This window comes from Tachysurus fulvidraco, chromosome 11, assembly GCF_022655615.1.
Source record: "Tachysurus fulvidraco isolate hzauxx_2018 chromosome 11, HZAU_PFXX_2.0, whole genome shotgun sequence".
Classification (NCBI taxonomy): domain Eukaryota; kingdom Metazoa; phylum Chordata; class Actinopteri; order Siluriformes; family Bagridae; genus Tachysurus; species Tachysurus fulvidraco.
The window spans coordinates 2295269-2312934 of NC_062528.1; the positions used below are offsets into that span (position 1 = coordinate 2295269).

General features: G+C 37.6%; 1 protein-coding gene across 1 annotated transcript in view; it reads right to left on the bottom strand.

The window, feature by feature from the left end:
* LOC113637888 (mitogen-activated protein kinase kinase kinase kinase 5-like) overlaps positions 1–17454 on the bottom strand; it is a 31506-nt gene extending 14052 nt beyond the window's left edge. Inside the window, exons 1-5 of the mRNA XM_027138823.2 lie at positions 17172–17454; positions 3819–3876; positions 3413–3503; positions 2250–2314; positions 1–55 (exon numbers count right to left, since the gene is read on the bottom strand). The exon at positions 1–55 is cut by the window's left edge and continues 1 nt beyond it. Coding sequence (XP_026994624.1) covers positions 1–55; positions 2250–2314; positions 3413–3503; positions 3819–3876; positions 17172–17279 — 377 coding nt within the window. The 5' untranslated portion in view covers positions 17280–17454. The remainder of the gene's footprint in view (positions 56–2249; positions 2315–3412; positions 3504–3818; positions 3877–17171) is intronic.
* Between the last annotated feature and the right edge of the window lie 212 nt (positions 17455–17666).

Here is a 17666-nt window from a genome sequence, read left to right on the forward strand (position 1 = left end):
TGTAGCATCTCGCGACACACGTATGCTATCTGTTGTTCTGAAAGAGGGCCAGTTACTGTGAAAGAGAGAAAACGAGATAATCACAAGAAGTGAGTGATGGTAGAATGAAAGAATGAGATGATTGACGTACTGGACCACAGGGCTAATGCCCCCCTTTAGAATAGCGACCAAAACTGCTAAAATAATTGTTTTATCTATGGAAATGTGAGGTGCTTGAGATAACATTATACACACAGGCCCATAATGTTGCTTCCATATTAATTATTTAACTGTCCAACTTTTTGCCAATAAAAAATTTGAGAGATGTAAGACTATTAGCAAACTATTAGCAAATAGAGACAAATTAAAGGAAAACTTAGTATAAAACGTCTTATTAAGTTTCTGGGCTACTAAAAATTCAACAGAATCATTTAAGTGCTCTTTGGCAACAATTTTCGAAGTCTCTTTTCAAATATTTTTTAATAGACATTAGCTCAAATAGTGCTTTGACTATGTTGGAGAGCACAGTCAATCCAAGATTTCTCATTGGTTTTCAGTGGAGTTGAGGGTAAAGGCCATATTATATAATTTATATTGTTTGCATCAATCCGTTATTCAGTGAGGCCTTGTGCCCTGTAGATCGAGCCAGGGTCAACCTGGAAGAGATAGAAATCTCAGCAGATCTCAGAAGATCTGGGGCTCAAATCCAACACCACAGAAAAAGTGTCACCTTTTATCAGGAGATTGCAAGGTCAGATCCTGTGAATTGTCACCGCCATCCATGACTGGAGCCCTAGACAGCAAGGCATGCCTCATACTCCATAGCTGGGAGGATGGAGTTACCATCTCTTCCCTGTCAGTCGGAGCATATGCTAGTCTGTTGTAGCACCTATGAGGGTATATATTCGGAAGAGGGCAGGTAGTGCTTTCCTCTGATTGTGCCAGGGTACTAGTCCCAATCAGTTAGTAGCTATTATATTTTATTGGAGAACTAGTTAGTGGACAAATGCCTCTAATGCCTCTTTTCCACCGAGTGCAGGTTCGGAGCGTAATTTAGAACCAGTTCTTTCTTTTTCGACAGCCAAAGCACCGGCTCTGAACCAGGAAAAGTGGTTCTTAAGTAGCACCAAAACGTTGCTGGTCTAGACTTAAGAACCGCTTGCGTCAGGAGCTGTGGGCGGGGCTACTGTTAGCGCATTTGATAATGTACCTTAAGTATAATAATGTTTAATACACTTTTACTTTACCGCAATATGAACAATTATCAGCACACATGATAGTAGGTAGCTACATGCTAAGGCTAACTTTTTTCTGTGTTAATGATAAAATTTTATGTACTTTCTCGATTACAACCTCCATTTATACAGATTACATGGAGCTGCACGTAGACGTTGTATCCGCCGCGTTTGGATGCTAATGTAGGTTCACAAAGCCATGAGCATTAACAGTAAAGCAACATTCGCCATTGTTGATTTGTTTGTTTTTGTGTTTGCCGCTGCTGCGCTAATGTTGCTGTGTAACGTGACACGTATACAGTGACGTCAGACTCGGCTCTGTGATGCTCTCTAACCGATGGAAAGGCAAACCGGTACTTTGAACCAGCAACAGTGCTAGCTCTGACCCAGCACCAGGTTCTTTTTGGTGGAAAAGGGGTATACAGTAATGGACCTAAATTATGAAGGCAAAAAAATAAATGCCCCCACAGCACAAAAGATAATAGTTTTCACCTTTAATTTGTCTGCCATACATAGTCTCTATAGAAGACTTACATTACAATATTGCTTTTGCTGACTTGCCCTCACAATCTGGATGTGTAAATTATTGGCCTAGCACTAGGACCATACTCAAGCTCCCCACCAAGCAGCAAAAACAATGTAACTGAGATCATTTCCCTAGCATTTTATGCAGTTATTTTGCTTTAAATTGTTTCCTGAGTCATAAAAACAACATCTGTCTTGTGTAGGTGGAGGAGTTTAGTTGGCTGTACAAACCACACCAGCACATGACAAACCAAATGTCAGGACTTATCGACAGTTTTTTTAGAATCTAAAAGATAAGGTAAATTCTAGGTAGGTTATCTAAACAATATTTAACAAACTTGAGTTGAGTTAACAAACCTCAATAAACCCCAATAAACCCCAATAAAGGGCAATAAACCCAAACAAACCTTAACATCATGGAGGCTGTGGTTAAACAAAACGACTTACAGAAAAGGGAAGTTGGTCGTTATTTTAAAAAAGCTAACACAGGCCAAAATAGATTTCACCTACCGTGGTAGATATCCTGTAAGGAGCCACCTCCACAGTACTCCATACAGATCCAAAGTTTATTTGACCTACAACAGACACAAATACAAACTGAACAACTTTCTAAACAATTGTTTATTTATACATGGTAGGGGTTTATGGTTAATGCCTTGCAACACCAAACACAGTTTCCATGACAACTATTTGTGTAGCAGCACAGCAAAAGGTTTGGTTTGGCATCTTGCAGCATATATGTGGTATTTGAGAAGCTATACATTTTGTTCATTATAATCTTGCTAACATCGACATGCGACAGTTTACCAATCCCACCCACTCCCTCAACCACTCTTTAAAAGCTCAGTCACTGTTACAAACATGCTTCACTTCTCCTATGCCCTCAGACTCTCTTGACCAATCACACCCACTCTGTTAAACACTCTTGACCAATCCCACCCACTTTAACACTCGACCAATCACACCCACTCTAACACTCTTGACCAATCACACCCACTCTAACACTCTTGACCAATCACACCCACTCGAACACTTTTGACCTATCACACCCACTCTGTTAAACATTCTTGACCAAATCCCACCCACACCGATTAACACTCTTGACCAATCCTACCCACTCTGTTAAACACTCTTGACCAATCCCAGCCACTCTGATTAACACTTTTGACCAATCCCACTCTGTTAAACTCTCTTGACCAATCCCACCCACTCTAATAAACACTCTTGACCAATCCCACCCACTCTGATTAACACTCTTGACCAATCCGACTCTGTTAAACACTCTTGACCAATCCCACCCACTCTGTTAAACACTCTTGACCAATCCCACCCACTCTGTTAAAAACTCTTGACCAATCCCACCCACTCTGATTAACACTCTTGAACAATTCCACCCACTCTAATAAACACTCTTGACAAATTCCACCCATTCCCTCACCCTCACTTGGACCTTCCACAAACTCCCACAAACCAGAGTTTGGTCCTTAGGTTGGATTATCCTGAACAAAATAAAGTGTTTTCTAAAGATTGATATGTGCAATCTACAGTATACAGTATAATTTTTGTTGGGTTTTACAAGAATCCTCATTTGAAGCACAACATTACTAAAAACCCCACAATGATTCTAGAAACAGTTTCTGGTAATACAAAGTTTCTGTCCTTCTGTCTCTGACCTGATGTAGCTGCCATAGTAGGCCACGATGTTGTGATGCTTACAACTCTTCACCATCACGATTTCTTGCTGGATTACTGAGAAATCATCCTCTGAAAAAAAAGAAGAAAAAACCCCAAAAACAATCAATAAGAGAAAAAGTGTATATTTGTACCTCTAAAACAAGGGCTGTCTATACTTTTTTGGAATTCCATGTACTGGATTTTTTATCCTTCATGCTACGCACCTTATTCTAATCATTATCTCAAATTTGATGTACCATATATATTTACATTAGGGGATTTTAAACTACAACTTTTAAAAGATCCATGAATGCATCTCATATTCAAATCACTAGTAGCTGAACAAAGTTACAGTGTTCATTTGAGTCACTGTAAACATAATTTCCATATAAAAAATTCCCTTACCAGGTTCCATCTTAATTATCTTTATGGCAGCCAGTTCTCCTGTCTGCTTATTCCGGGCCTGAAGACACACACAAATAGAGATAGTCATAGTCTTAATCAGCGTATCAGTTTTTTGGGTTTTTTTAACCTGTAGGGTTACTCCTCTTTCACAGAAATAGCTCAGCATTATTTGCTAGTAACTGGAAGCCTATGTAGTATTCACAACTTTTTAAATGTTCTTTACAACGCAAAGTTCACAATGTGACACGATGTCGACTTTTCCATGCAGGTTAAGTTAGCAGCTGATACACACATACGGCAAAAGGTGATATTTCTAGTGGTTTTATTTTGACAAGCCTTTAGACACCATGTTAAAGTGCAAATTGACACAAATGCTCTTTTTTTTTGTTCACATTCTGGGCAATTTATCTCTAATTCTTAAGGTGACTACATAACATGACCGTAGCAAAGGTGATATTTGATTTTCAGCATGATCAATGATTAGAGTTCAAATCATATTCAATTCTATTTAAAAGTTTTTCTGGAACAACGACTCGACTTCTGTAATCAATATTTTATAGTCACACTGTTTTCACCTAGAAGATGATGTTTTCACATTCACTGTCACCGAACAGAGATGGGGACAGACCACGCACACACACACACACACACACACACACACACACACACACACACACACACACACACACACACAAACACACATACACACACACCCACTTGTAGTGCAAGTTAAAAATAGATGTTTAACTTTAAGAGTGGAAAATCAAATAGTTCATTCTCAGGATGAGGACGGAGAGATCTGGGGGTTAACCATGACATAAAAATAGCTACAGAGATGAGAATGGCCTACAAACAAACAAACACACAAACAGTGATGACAAACTTTTTGACAAACAAGTCAAACGTCAAACAGTAGTCAGGCGGATACAGCATTGACCACAGACACACACACTCATACACATGCTTCAGTGTCCGTGGAAACACGTCACTGACAAAGCAACTCCAAAAAAAACAACCAAAGGTTCCGAACGGGTTTCCGATTCCGAGTGATGCATCAACACTTAATCATGTATCGCTTTAACACAATTTTCTAATCGCATTACTGTTTTCGAGAACATTTCGTTGGGTTTTGGAGATGAGTCGTTCTCATTCAGCATTCTGGTTGTACAAAATGGCCACCATATGAATGGAAAATTCGAATATATTATAAAGTTGGCTAACATAAGGCTGAAGTTACACTTTCCTCGTAGTGCCAGGGTGAAAATATCGATCAGACGCAAAAGATATCAAACATCAGACGCAAAAGACGTATTTGTATACAGATATTTTTTAGAAAACCGCACGAGGACGTCATGTTTTGAACGTCAGGCTACACTTGTTAAAGGTCAGGACAGAGGTGTTTATTCTTCTGAAAAAATAGAACAGAAAAAAAGTAACAGCCAGAATGTTACAGATTCTCTCACACATGAGGCAGCAGGGTTAAGTTTTTGTATCACGCTTTGTATTCTGTATTTTTTCTAGTTCATTACCACAGTGTCTATTACAGTAATGTAGCTGTACATCATACATTTATACAATGCACTCATTTATACAATGCACTCATTTTATCAGCAAGTTCAGAGGGACTCTTATGGCAGATACTTCACTAATGGGTTTTAAAATCATGCTGCTATGCTCTTAACAAAGAAAACCTACATAATAATAGATTATGTAACATTGTAGAAATGAGTCTCCATTGCCAAAGCTTTGAAACAGTCAGAGCTAAAGATATAATGTGATTTTTTCCGTAACATAAAAAGCTGGGTTATTTGTGGGAGAGAAAACAGGAAGTTAGTGGAATAAGGTATATTTATAGCTGCTATAACATATGTAATACTAGCTTGTTTTTCAGACGTTGCACAAGAACGAACGTAACTACAAACGAGTGGCTTTAATAAAGCTTTTTTAAAGATTGTTAGCATGAATATGCACAATAGCACATGATCATGTTTCATCACGTTTGCAGAAATTAGGAATGAGTAATGAGTTATAATTAGGCATAATGAAGCATGGGTGAACTGTTTATAAGTAAATGTGCTGTACTTTTTATTACAGACTAATTTATGCATGAGAGTTAATGAGATGTGATTATCATGCATTTCTACATAACAATCAACTTAACATAAAAATTACTTTTAAAGTCTGTCTCTATGATGGTAAACGTATCAGCCTGGGCAGCAAAAGAAGGTTTAATTTAGTCTTGACCTTTACTTCTTTAAAAATAACAGACATGTGGGCAGAGAGCCAGACAGAGAGAGGCAGAGTGACAGAGGGAGATACGTATATAGTCCTGGTGTGGATTAGAATCTCACTTCTGGATTTTCTTCTACATAAAGCACCTGCTGACATCTAAACACACACAATCTGAAACTACTATAATAAGTTTGAATAGACAGAGTGACAGAGGGAGATACGTATATAGTCCTGGTGTGGATTAGAATATCACTTCTGGATTTTCTTCTACATAAAGCACCTGCTGACATCTAAACACACACAACCTGAAACTACTATAATAAGTTTGAATAGTATTCATGTTGTATTTATATCACATGTATAATGCGCTTTGTATTGAGACTTATTCACGCAGCTTAATTCGGAAACAATTAAAATGCACTCAATTGTAACTTTCAAGAAACTAATTTGCTTGTTTTCTACGTTGTCGATTGCAGATCCAGTGCAGCATGAGAATCTAGTTGTCACACACTGCTACATGTCTGATCCACATTTGTGTAAAATCTTTTTTTTTTTTTAATCATTTGTTTAAATCTAAAAGTAAATTAGTTGCAGAAGAAAAATTTTAACATGTATAACAGGGTTTTTTTTTTATTATGCACCAATTCCGACAGAAATTGCATTGTTGTGCAATTAAATCAGTCTAGTTTGTTGTTTACTCAGAAGTGACCTTAGCAACGGAGAGATTACGGTTTGCCGTGTAGGTGGTGGGAGATGAGTACATCACATTGCAGCCCACTATAGGTGTTTCCTTCTACACACATACACACACACACTCCAGTTGTACAAATCTGCAACACAATGAATCCTCTGCTTCTTTTAATGCATGCTATCCTTTACCCTTCTTCATACTTTTATACTTTTAAGGAGAATTGAAACTGAAAACACAAGTCTTAAATTCTTAATAAATCTTGCTGGAACTGGGATACACACACTGACTTCCTGTATCACAATTCTGTTTCAGCTAATGAACAAAGACATGCTCTGTGTGTGTGAGACGTACGCTTTGATGAGCAATCTGCATGTCTAAATCAATAAATCTTCGTTACCACAAAAAAAAAATTAAAACAAAGAAATCGACAAAACTATTAAAAAATACGTCATCACCCGAACTGTACAATTCTATCTACAAACTTTAGTCCACACCTCATAGCTAGACCACGCTTGAATCTTATGCTAGTATGGTAAGGAAGTAAGATTTAGTTTCACAAAGAAGTACTGAGTTCTGAGCTTATTTTATTCTTTTCTATAGAAAACAACTTTATACAATGCAAAAAAATTTCCATTCCAACTTGGTTCACACACTAAACAGTTTTACAAAATAGTTTAAGCTGTGCACACGAAGATAGTCTGGAGTTTTCTGTGCACCCAAATTACAGCTGAATAAAATACAAACTAGTGTCTAAAAACATCTTCAGATGCATTCAATGTCTCCATTGGAACTACAGTACATGACGTTCTCACTTTTGTGGCGTTCACGACTTCTCAGTTCTCATTTTTCGCAGTTTAGCGGAAGCCAAGAAAGTTTGGATAGCAGTTGATACTAATTGTATCGTCATAGTGTCATCCTTTATGTCACACAGGGTCTATTTTTGTGAATTTCTAAACACAATTGAAAGAAATTGTTGACGTTTCACTGTCACTTTTCCATTACATTGTTCTCAAATGACTGAAAAAGCAACGTCATCCAGTCAAAATGGCCGTTTTTGATATACAGGGTCTTTTCTGTAGAAGGGGTTAAATTTCCATGGGCAGTCTCATTTCTTCTGTCATTGTAAACAAATTAGCTGCTTAGCAAAAATAGTCATATTTAGTCATACAGAACCATTTTCTTAGCAAATTGTTAACACATCTGAGGAAAATGTTGATATTTCAAAGAGAGTTACATCATTTTCACTGTCACTTCACTAATACTTTGCTCACAAATGACTAAATAGCTTTTTGTCACCTTGCTAAAATTGTAATATTAGTCATATAGGGTGTACTGTTAGCAGCACATCTGAGAGAAATGTTATATTTCTTATGGTTTTGTGTGATTTTCAATGTCACTGTTCTTTTAAATTGACTTGTGTACTTGCCAGGTAGCTATAATTCCATTTTTTTCCGGATATAAAGTCTTTTCTTGCTGATTAACGACATATCTGAGAGATATGTTGAGATTTTAGACATTTTTGCAGCATTTCCACTGTGCTTTGCTATTACACTGTTCTTAAATGACTAAAAAGCTACATGTAACTTTGTTAAAATCATAATTGTAGTCATACTGTGTCTGAAAATCGCTCTTTCTGATTTTAAAGAAATGGCCATTCGTGTAATAATAAGTCTTTTCTCAGCATATTAACCAATATATCTGAGGGAAATGTAGATATTCCTGACAGATTTGTTTCATTTCTGCTGTGAATGTCACTTTACATTATCCACAAGTAAGACTTTTTTGAACCGAAGGCTTATTTTATGGACTGTTTATGATCCTAGATGGCGGCACGGCAGTGGCACGCAGCGGCCACTCCAGATCCAAAATGGTGCTATTCATGTTTTTAGCCCGACTTTCCAAAGTGCATGGACAGCACAGACAGCGGTATTCATGTGTACGACCGCCAGATGTTATTTCAGTCCAGTAATCATGCAACAACCGACCTGCATGATGATGTTTTGGAGAAGCTTCGCGACCTCAGATTACTACGAAGACCAGGGCTCCATTCTTCAGAATCACCTGATACCGATAACCGGGAGAAGGGACGGCGAAAATGATTCTCCAAGCGGACGGGAGTTAGTTCTAGGCTAAAGACAAACTCCTTTCAAATAGAACAACGAGTCAGCATACAGAGAGGAGGTGCAACAAACAGAAGAGCATAGAGAGACCACTCTCCATTGAACATCGACGGTTCACCTATGGAGATCGTCAAGAGCACTAAATTCCTTGGTGTTCATCTGTAGGAGAACACTCAACACCAGCTTCATTAACAAGAAAGCCACATCTCTACTTCTTACAAAGGTTGAAGAAAGCCCATCTCCCTCCCCCCATACTGACTACGTTTTACAGAGGGACCATTGAGAGCATTCTGAGAAGCTGCATCACTGGTTTAAGAATTGCACCATCTCTGATCACAAGACCCTGCAGCGGATAGTGTGGACAGCTGAGATCATCTGAGTCTCTCTTCCCTCTATCAAGGACATTTACACCACACGAAGCATCTGAAAAGCCAATAGCATTCACCCCTTACACACTCTCTTCACCCCACACACACCCATCACACACACTCTTCAGCCTCCTGCCAGAGGGTGCAAGAAGGTACCGTAGCATTATGGCCCTCACAACCAGTCTGTGCAACAGTTTTTTTCCTTCAAGCCATTCACACACACACACACACACACTCGCACATTCAGTCTACCACTTTTTTCATTCTTTAAATTGTTGTTTTGGCACATGTGCTATAATTGCACACCACATTTCAATACCTCATGCAATTGCTGCTAATAGATGTGTATACATGTTTGCATTAACCCTGCATTTACAACCTTCTTTCGTACAACGTTTACAACTCTATACCTTTGCACAATGTTTTGTACAATGTTCAGATTGCACACTGGTCAGCGCTATTTTGTGTTTTTTGTCCTATAGTATTTTGTCTTGCACTGTTTGCACTGTCTTTTGTCTTGCACTGTTTGCACTAGATTGCACAGGTTGCACTTTATGTGGCTAGGACAACTTACTTTCAGTCCTTAGCTCTGTGTTGTTCTATGTAGCACCATGGTCCTGGAGGAACGTTGTCTCATTTCACTATGTCCTGCGTCAGCTATATATGGTTGAAATAACAATAAATGCTTCTTGACTTGACCTGACTTGATTTTAGTATTTGCTGTAATTCTAGGACAACTTTAAAGTATATCCTCCTGTCATGACATCAGTGCCTGTATTCATGAAAAGTTTCAGTGTAAAGAGTTTCTCCTAGTGATGAATTTCTAAGAAAATTCCTAGAAATGTTGGAGTTTCCCCTTAAAATTAAAAAGAAGATCCTAGTAAAAATAAAAGTTATTCATAAAGCATCGTAACCCTTAAAAGAGCTCATAAGGTCAAAAAAGTGCTAGTCATAGTGAGGAGGACTTTTAAGAGGATTAAGAGTTTCTTGAGCAAAGGAGAAAATTGCCGTGAGGTGAGGAGGGAGAAGAAATGTGTTATATACAATATTTAATAATGACAGTGAGTTTATAAGATTATACACATTAGATCATGTTGGGATTATTGTTGTGACCAATCATATTTTAGATAACATCTCAGACACATCGATCCTATAGTTTATTTTATTGGACAACCAATCACAGTCTTCAAAAGAATGTGTCACCTAGTAACAGATTTAGCCCCGCCTCCTCTAAGATTAAAGTGTTTGTATTTTCCTTGCCAGCGTTGTACTGGTTGGTTGGTCCTGAATCACTCTTAAGAGATGAGTCATAGTTAGAAATTGAAGCTAAATTAGGAGATCTCTGAGATCATTCTTAGTATCTTTATTAATTCGGGCTTCGGGCCCTGGTCTTTTCTTATCCATTTTGAAATGAAAGACACATAACATAGCATGAATAAAACCATCCGCTCAGATCAAAAACATCTCCAGGTTCACACTTTTTTACTAACCAAACACAGAACATTTGCTCCCTCTTCTCTACACAAACCTACAACATCATGTGCTCTACTTCATTTGGCAGCATGCAAATTCTAACATTTGTAAGGTTAATGATGAAACTAGTTCTTGTCATAAGCTAAACAGTTTTTTTTATTTCTCTCTCTCTCTCTCTCTCTCTCTCTCTCTCTCTCTCTCTCTCTCTCTCTCTCTCTCTCTCTCTCTCTCTGGGGAGGAAAAGGTCCCACATCCCCTCATTTGCATTTTGCACCCTGTTGTAACACAACAAAGCTCTTAAAAAGCCTGAAAGAAAGAAACCAGTCTACAGAACATCTTATCTATAACAGGGTTTGTGCCTTTCTTTTTTTCTTAGATAATAGGGACACTCGCTTGTGTTCGATTTATCACCGTTATATCTATACTATCCATAATTCAGTAACATAGCCAGAATTAATGTCCCAAACATGGAATCTCAAAAATAAAGAAAATATTATATATTCTCTTATATATTCTATGTTTTATACATAGTCACATATTTTTCGACGTAACATATATAGGCTACATTAAATTAATCACACACATTCAATATTTAGGCAACATCTTGCTATCATTAGCTCACCACCAAATCCCAAACTGCAAGTATAGTAGATGAGTAACTTTAGCAAATATTAAATTCATTTTGATCGTAAAACTTTTTCCAAGAGCTACAAAGTCACTGTATATATTTATTTCTACTTGTCTAACTGGTTTTCTCTACTCACTTCATATGCATGAATACAGCAAGATTTTTTTTGAACAGGATGTATTTATATCATAAATATCTCATGATCACTAGTTCAGTGTGGGCTTGTCTGAACCATATTAAAACACGACCTTTCCTACATAAATATATATATAAACGTTAGGGCTTCTTCCCTTTTTCTCTCCCCTTCTTTTTCTGATATTTATCCTTCAGATCTCACCACCTCCTTCTAGATTTATCAGCAGATTAAGCTTGATCATTTTCCTTAGTAAACTGCTAGATTCTCTAATGTACACATTACATAGAGCGCTAATTAGCATCTTCAAGCTAGCACTTGTCCTGCAAGAGTAAGGTTATTTGACTAAGTGAACATAGTCAAGCTTGCAAAATGTATAGCTCTTCACAGCTGGTTTTTGTGGTGGGAAGAACAAGAAAAAGAAAAACTTGCCAAGAAGATCGCAATTGAGAGGAGATTATAATGATAAACTGGACTTCTGCGTAACAGTGCTGTAAACTCCAATATATTTGGATTCACAAGGAAAATATTATTATATCCAACCCTGCGTTTAAACAGGCACCGTCACATTGACATGTCCCAAACCACATGCTCTGTGTAATATTTTGCTTACAGAAACACTCAAATTGTTCTAGGTCAAATAAACAGCAACGCAAACACTCCACTTTGGACACGTCCCAAATCACGTATCCTCTTTGCTATATTGGCCTCATAAATACCATCACAAATGCCTCACTGTTATTAGTCCACAGTGGATGTGTCCCAAACCGCATGGTTATAAATTCACACATCATCAGGCCGCTTTGGACGTGTCCCAAACCTCATAGTGTGTTTAAAATGTAGGTCACATAAACTTCTTAAAGCCATTCTAAACCCTATCTCTAATCCCTCAGTCTAAGCCATAAAAAAAAAACTTATCCTAAATTCTACTTTTAACCCTTTACTCTTAGCATAAACCCTAGATATAATTATAAAACCGAATTCTAAACCCAAATGCTAATTAAATCGATTCTCTACTAATTAAACCGTCATTAGGATCTAATCCTAATTCTTAACCCAAATATAAAATCCCTGCTCTAATCTTGATCTCTGTACTCTTTCCTCTACAGACCACTCCTCACCACATAAACACCATCACCAAACATGTCCCACTTACACATCCTGTTTCCATGTGCTTAGTTTGGAGAGTGTGTGGTGCATTGTGGGATTTTAAATTCTCAAAGGAGCAGAGAGTACAGTCTACATCTTTACTGTGAATAAACAGTGGTTCTTTTTTGCCAACATGTTATGCTCAGTGCTATTTATGAAAGTGCACCCAACCAACCCACAAGTGATTTAGCGAAAGAGGAACTTGAGGTTCTAACAGTAAACGTTTGCCGCTTTGCATTCGTACTCACTGCTGTGTTCGAGCTTTTATTCGTTCCTTCAACACGTTACAAATAACACCGGGTTGCCATGGCGATTAGTCTTCCTACGTATGTGGAAGTGCATGAATCATTTAGGTTTTAGTGTTTCTCGGAATTCACCGGTTACCTGCACAGGTGTGCACTGCACACTGATAGTTTCCTGTCAACCACACGCTCACACACAGAAAGAAAAAGAAAACCCACAACTCTCAACCACTATTTAACTCCAATCCTAAAATCCAACTCTAAAACCATTAAACTAATCCTAAACTCAAATCCCAAATCCTCACCCTGACCTTAAACTTAAACCAAAGCCTAACTTTAACCCTAAACTCTAATTCTACACTCATATCACATCTAAATCTAAACCTAAATCTTATCATAAACCTTTAAACTCTAATCCTAAAGACTAACTTTGATCCTGAAACTTAATTCTAATCTGGAATCATGAGTCTACATGAAAAATTGAACCCCTGTTTCCAACATTTTACTAAAATCTGACATTCTGACATTCTGACAAGTCAAAAATGTAAATTTTAACTCAACCCAAAATCTAAATCCTTCTTCTGAGATTCTAATATAAATTGAAACTGCAACATTCAACAGTAAAATTAACACATAACTTGAATCTTTATTCTCTGATTTGATATAAATCGAAAATTCAAAATATAACACTGATTCTAAACACACACACACACACACACACACACACACACACACACACACACACACACACACACAGGGGCCTCAAGGAAGGAGTCAGGGGCTAAAAAGTACCTAGAGTTCTTTCCACCTAGAGTTCTTTCCATCCAAAGGAATACTGGAGGTTGACACCCCACCCCCCCACCCCTCAGTTGTATAATGGAATAGTCCAGCATGTAGGAAGATTCACCATACACAACATGTGAGGGTTTGAACAATTAAAGAAATAAAGGTGGTCAAGAAGACAAAGTGACTTTAAAAAAATAAAAGTTATATAATAATAAGAAAACCAAATCGCTCCAACAAGCAATGGCAAATTCCAGCAGTATCCACAAACGTAGACAATAAGTCATGTAATAAATGCTGAAAGAATTTAAAGGTAATACATTTAAATGGGAAAAAAAATTTCACAGCATGAAAAGAGCATGGATCCAAAAAGCAATTTCAGCATACGTTTTTTTTTGTGTTTAGTGCAAGATCTAGACAAAAAAGGTAGTTCACAGCATTAAAAGTCGATCAAGATGGCGAATGAACACCAAACACTTTTTGAGAGTTTGCATGAAACTCACCAGTGAGTCTCTTTAACGAATCTTAGAAAGACTTGACAACTAGTGCTATGTACACACAATTATGTTTAGCACTAAAAGTTGCTTCGTAACTGTCTTAGTTTTATTTTTGCACAGACGTACACGACCGTCAAACTACTCAGGGTCACGTCCCGAGGCAAAACTTTACACCGATGTAATACGCAAGAGAATAAAAAAGCTTTGGGTATTTAAGACCTTTTTCTAGATGAGTCCTCAGTTCACTGTAAAAAAAATTAAAAACAAGCCTCAAGGGACTTCTTTTTTCTCATGGAAAAAAGTTTCTGACAAGAACAGAAAAACGAACAAAAACAGAAGCACTGACACACTGACATTCAGACAGTGTTCTGTTCTGATAAAAAAAAAAAAAAAATCAGCACCAGGTTGGTGTGATGCAGCTTGATGTGAAGTGGAGTTACTGTTTCCTCACTGAAGCTGATTCTTTTTCTAAAACAAAACATCCTGAAGAGTTTTATTCCTCTTATACCGCAGTAGTTTGCCGACATGCATCATATTATTGTTAATTAATTCATCATTACATTAAATTTGTAGAACTTTTGCAAAGCAATTTTGTTCCTCTTATGACTTATGTTTTTTTTTAGGATACACATACAGTTGTTCTGTCATCACCCACCGATCTAATCTGACCTATTTAAGACCTATTTACAACAACTGTGTGTGTGTGTGTGTGTGTGTGTGTGTGTGTGTGTGTGTGTGTGTGTGTGTGTGTGTGTGTGTGTGTGTGTGTGTGTGTGTGGGTGGGTGGGTGTGTGTGTGTGTGTGTGTGTGTGTGTGTGTGTGTGTGTGTGTGTGTGTGTGTGTGTGTGTGTGTGTGTGTGTGTGTGTGTGTGTGTGTATGTGACCATAATAAAGAAAAACAACACAAAATTTTTCATTTTCAGTGAAGTCCTCAGTTCACTGTAAAGAAAATAGTCAAATAACATAAACAAAATAGGGACCTATTTTCTTTCACATGACAAGAAAAGAAAAATGCCGTGACAAATTAATATTTAATAACACACACATTCACACACATATGCACATGCACACACGCATCTTAGTAAGGGGAAGAAAGGGAAAGGGGAAGTGGGGGCAGCCTCAAAGATTCTGGGGAATGAGAATTTGAGGGGAAATCAGCATCAGTGGCCCTGAAAGTCTCAACCGGGTGTTTAACGATGACTAATAAATGAAATATTAAAAAACGACTTCTCGATTTGTCCGTCGTAAAGTTAATTTTTCTTGCAGACGGGTTTTCACATTGACGTTACGCAGAAGATTTGGTGGAATAAACGCAATGATCTGAGCGAGATGAGTCCTCAGGTGATACTCTGAGACATGCTATTATAGGAAAATAATCAACACCAGCATAGTGTGATAAGGCTTAAAATGATGCAGCGTTACTGTTATTGTGTTGGTGGACCTGAAAGTCCAAGCTGGGGATTAGTAACTACTGCAGGTGAGTCATTTTTACACATCGTACAAACATGCAAGCACAACTCGGAGTTAGTGCATCCATGAAGGACTTTTAATCTGAAACACTTTGTCACTTACATCTTATATACCAACGAGACACCACAACGGTGCAAAGCCTGAGGTTTAGCAGAGTTACCACATTTTTCAACAACAGCATTTCTTTTTTTTTTTTGATGATTATTCTTCTACCACAGCAATTTATCAACAATTACAATGTTTTAATTGATTAAACTATGACATATCATACTATATATTATTTTAGAGCCACATTTAATGTTGCGGAGTTAGTTAATGTACATTGTTTATGCACCATGTCTTAAATCGATCTTAGAAGAACACAGTGTGTCACCTAACATCGTTTCTGATGGCTACAAAACCTCTGGCACTGGAGACTCCTTCCTTAAAAGTTAAATAAATGTCGCCTCACAGAAAGCTTCCCCATATCAACAATTTCTCTTTGGTAAATCGTTAAGATTCGTAACATCCGTTCGATTCGATTGTGTCGAGCATGCACCACATCGGTCCCTGTGAAGGAGCAGTTGCTTTGGAAACCATTTTAAAAAATTGGAGCACTGGGTTATATAGCAATGCAAGAGTTAGAAGGTCATGAAAAGGCTAAGCAGTAACATAAAGGGTTTATGGGTTTCGTTATGTATCATGATAGAATTTGAATAGAATTTTATCTGATGATTGGTTTAATTTATTTATCACACTATCCTATCAACACACCCGCACTATGAGGGATCCAGTCATTTCTTGCTTTTTTTCATGTCTGGCTACTGAGGTCTCTGATCCACAAAAGTGTGACCAAGCACAGAAATTTGTTTTAAATGTTCTGACCGTCTCACCTTTCACCTTTGACAAAATTCAAACTAGTACCTTTGCCCAAAGTGCACTATTGTTCTTTTCGGTCACAAACTCATCTGTTAATATCATGAATGAAATTATTTGTACTTGTTTTTATTTCCTTTCTCCATCTTCAATCTCATCTTTCAATTTCTATATTTTAATATATATATATGTTCACTTCTGGGTTTGTACCTTCAAGTGTATCTGCTCTGTGTATCTGCTATCATTTCTTTTTAGTCTTCTACTCTACTCTATTCTTCCTTTCTATCTATCTTTCTTCCTAAATTCCTTAGCTGTGTATCTTTCCTGTGTATCAGAAATAAATATGTGGGAAGATGTGGCCTACAGATTATAAAAACAGGAAGTATGCATTTCTTTCTTTATTTCTTTCCTTCTTTCTTTCTTTCTTTCTTTTTTCTTTCATCTCAGAGCTTATTTTAGTTCTTTTTTCTTTGAGTGTTTTTATCTTTCACATTTTATAAACTTTAAGCAGTTACTATTCATCTTTCTTTCTTTCTTTCTTTCTTTCTTTCAAAATTATGTTTTTTTCCTGTTGTCTCTGAAGGCTATAAAGATTAAATAATGTTTTTTGCCTGATTTTCTAACTATACAACACTTCTCTATATGTCTCTCTTTCTCCCTCTATTTTCCTGTATCCCTCGTTCTTTGTCCATCTATCTCCATGACCTCTGACCTTGTACACTTCTCCGTACGTCCCTCCTCCGAGCCGCGTCAGCATCTCGAAGTCATCCTGTGGGTTTTTGGTGGAGATGTCCAGCGCTGCTCGGTGCTGAGAGTCCATTATCACGCCAACAAACACGCGGGCATTGGACACACACTCATCTGCATGAGTGTATGTGTGTGTGTACGTGTGTGTCTGTGTGTGTGTGAGTGAGTGAGTGAGTGAGTGATATTCTCTTCTTCTTTAGTTCAGCAGATCCACTTAGTTGCTCTCGCATAAAAAAATGAAAAAAAAGCTGTATGCCTTCTTCCTCCTCACGTACTGGAACCTCCCTCTTACACACACATTCACACACACAGACACACACACATTCACACACACACACACACACACACACACACACATACACACACATTCACACTCCCCCCCCCTCCCTTTCTATGTGGTTCATTTAAATCAAGTTTGGTTTTATTTCCTGTTTCGCCTGCACATGTATATATATGTGTG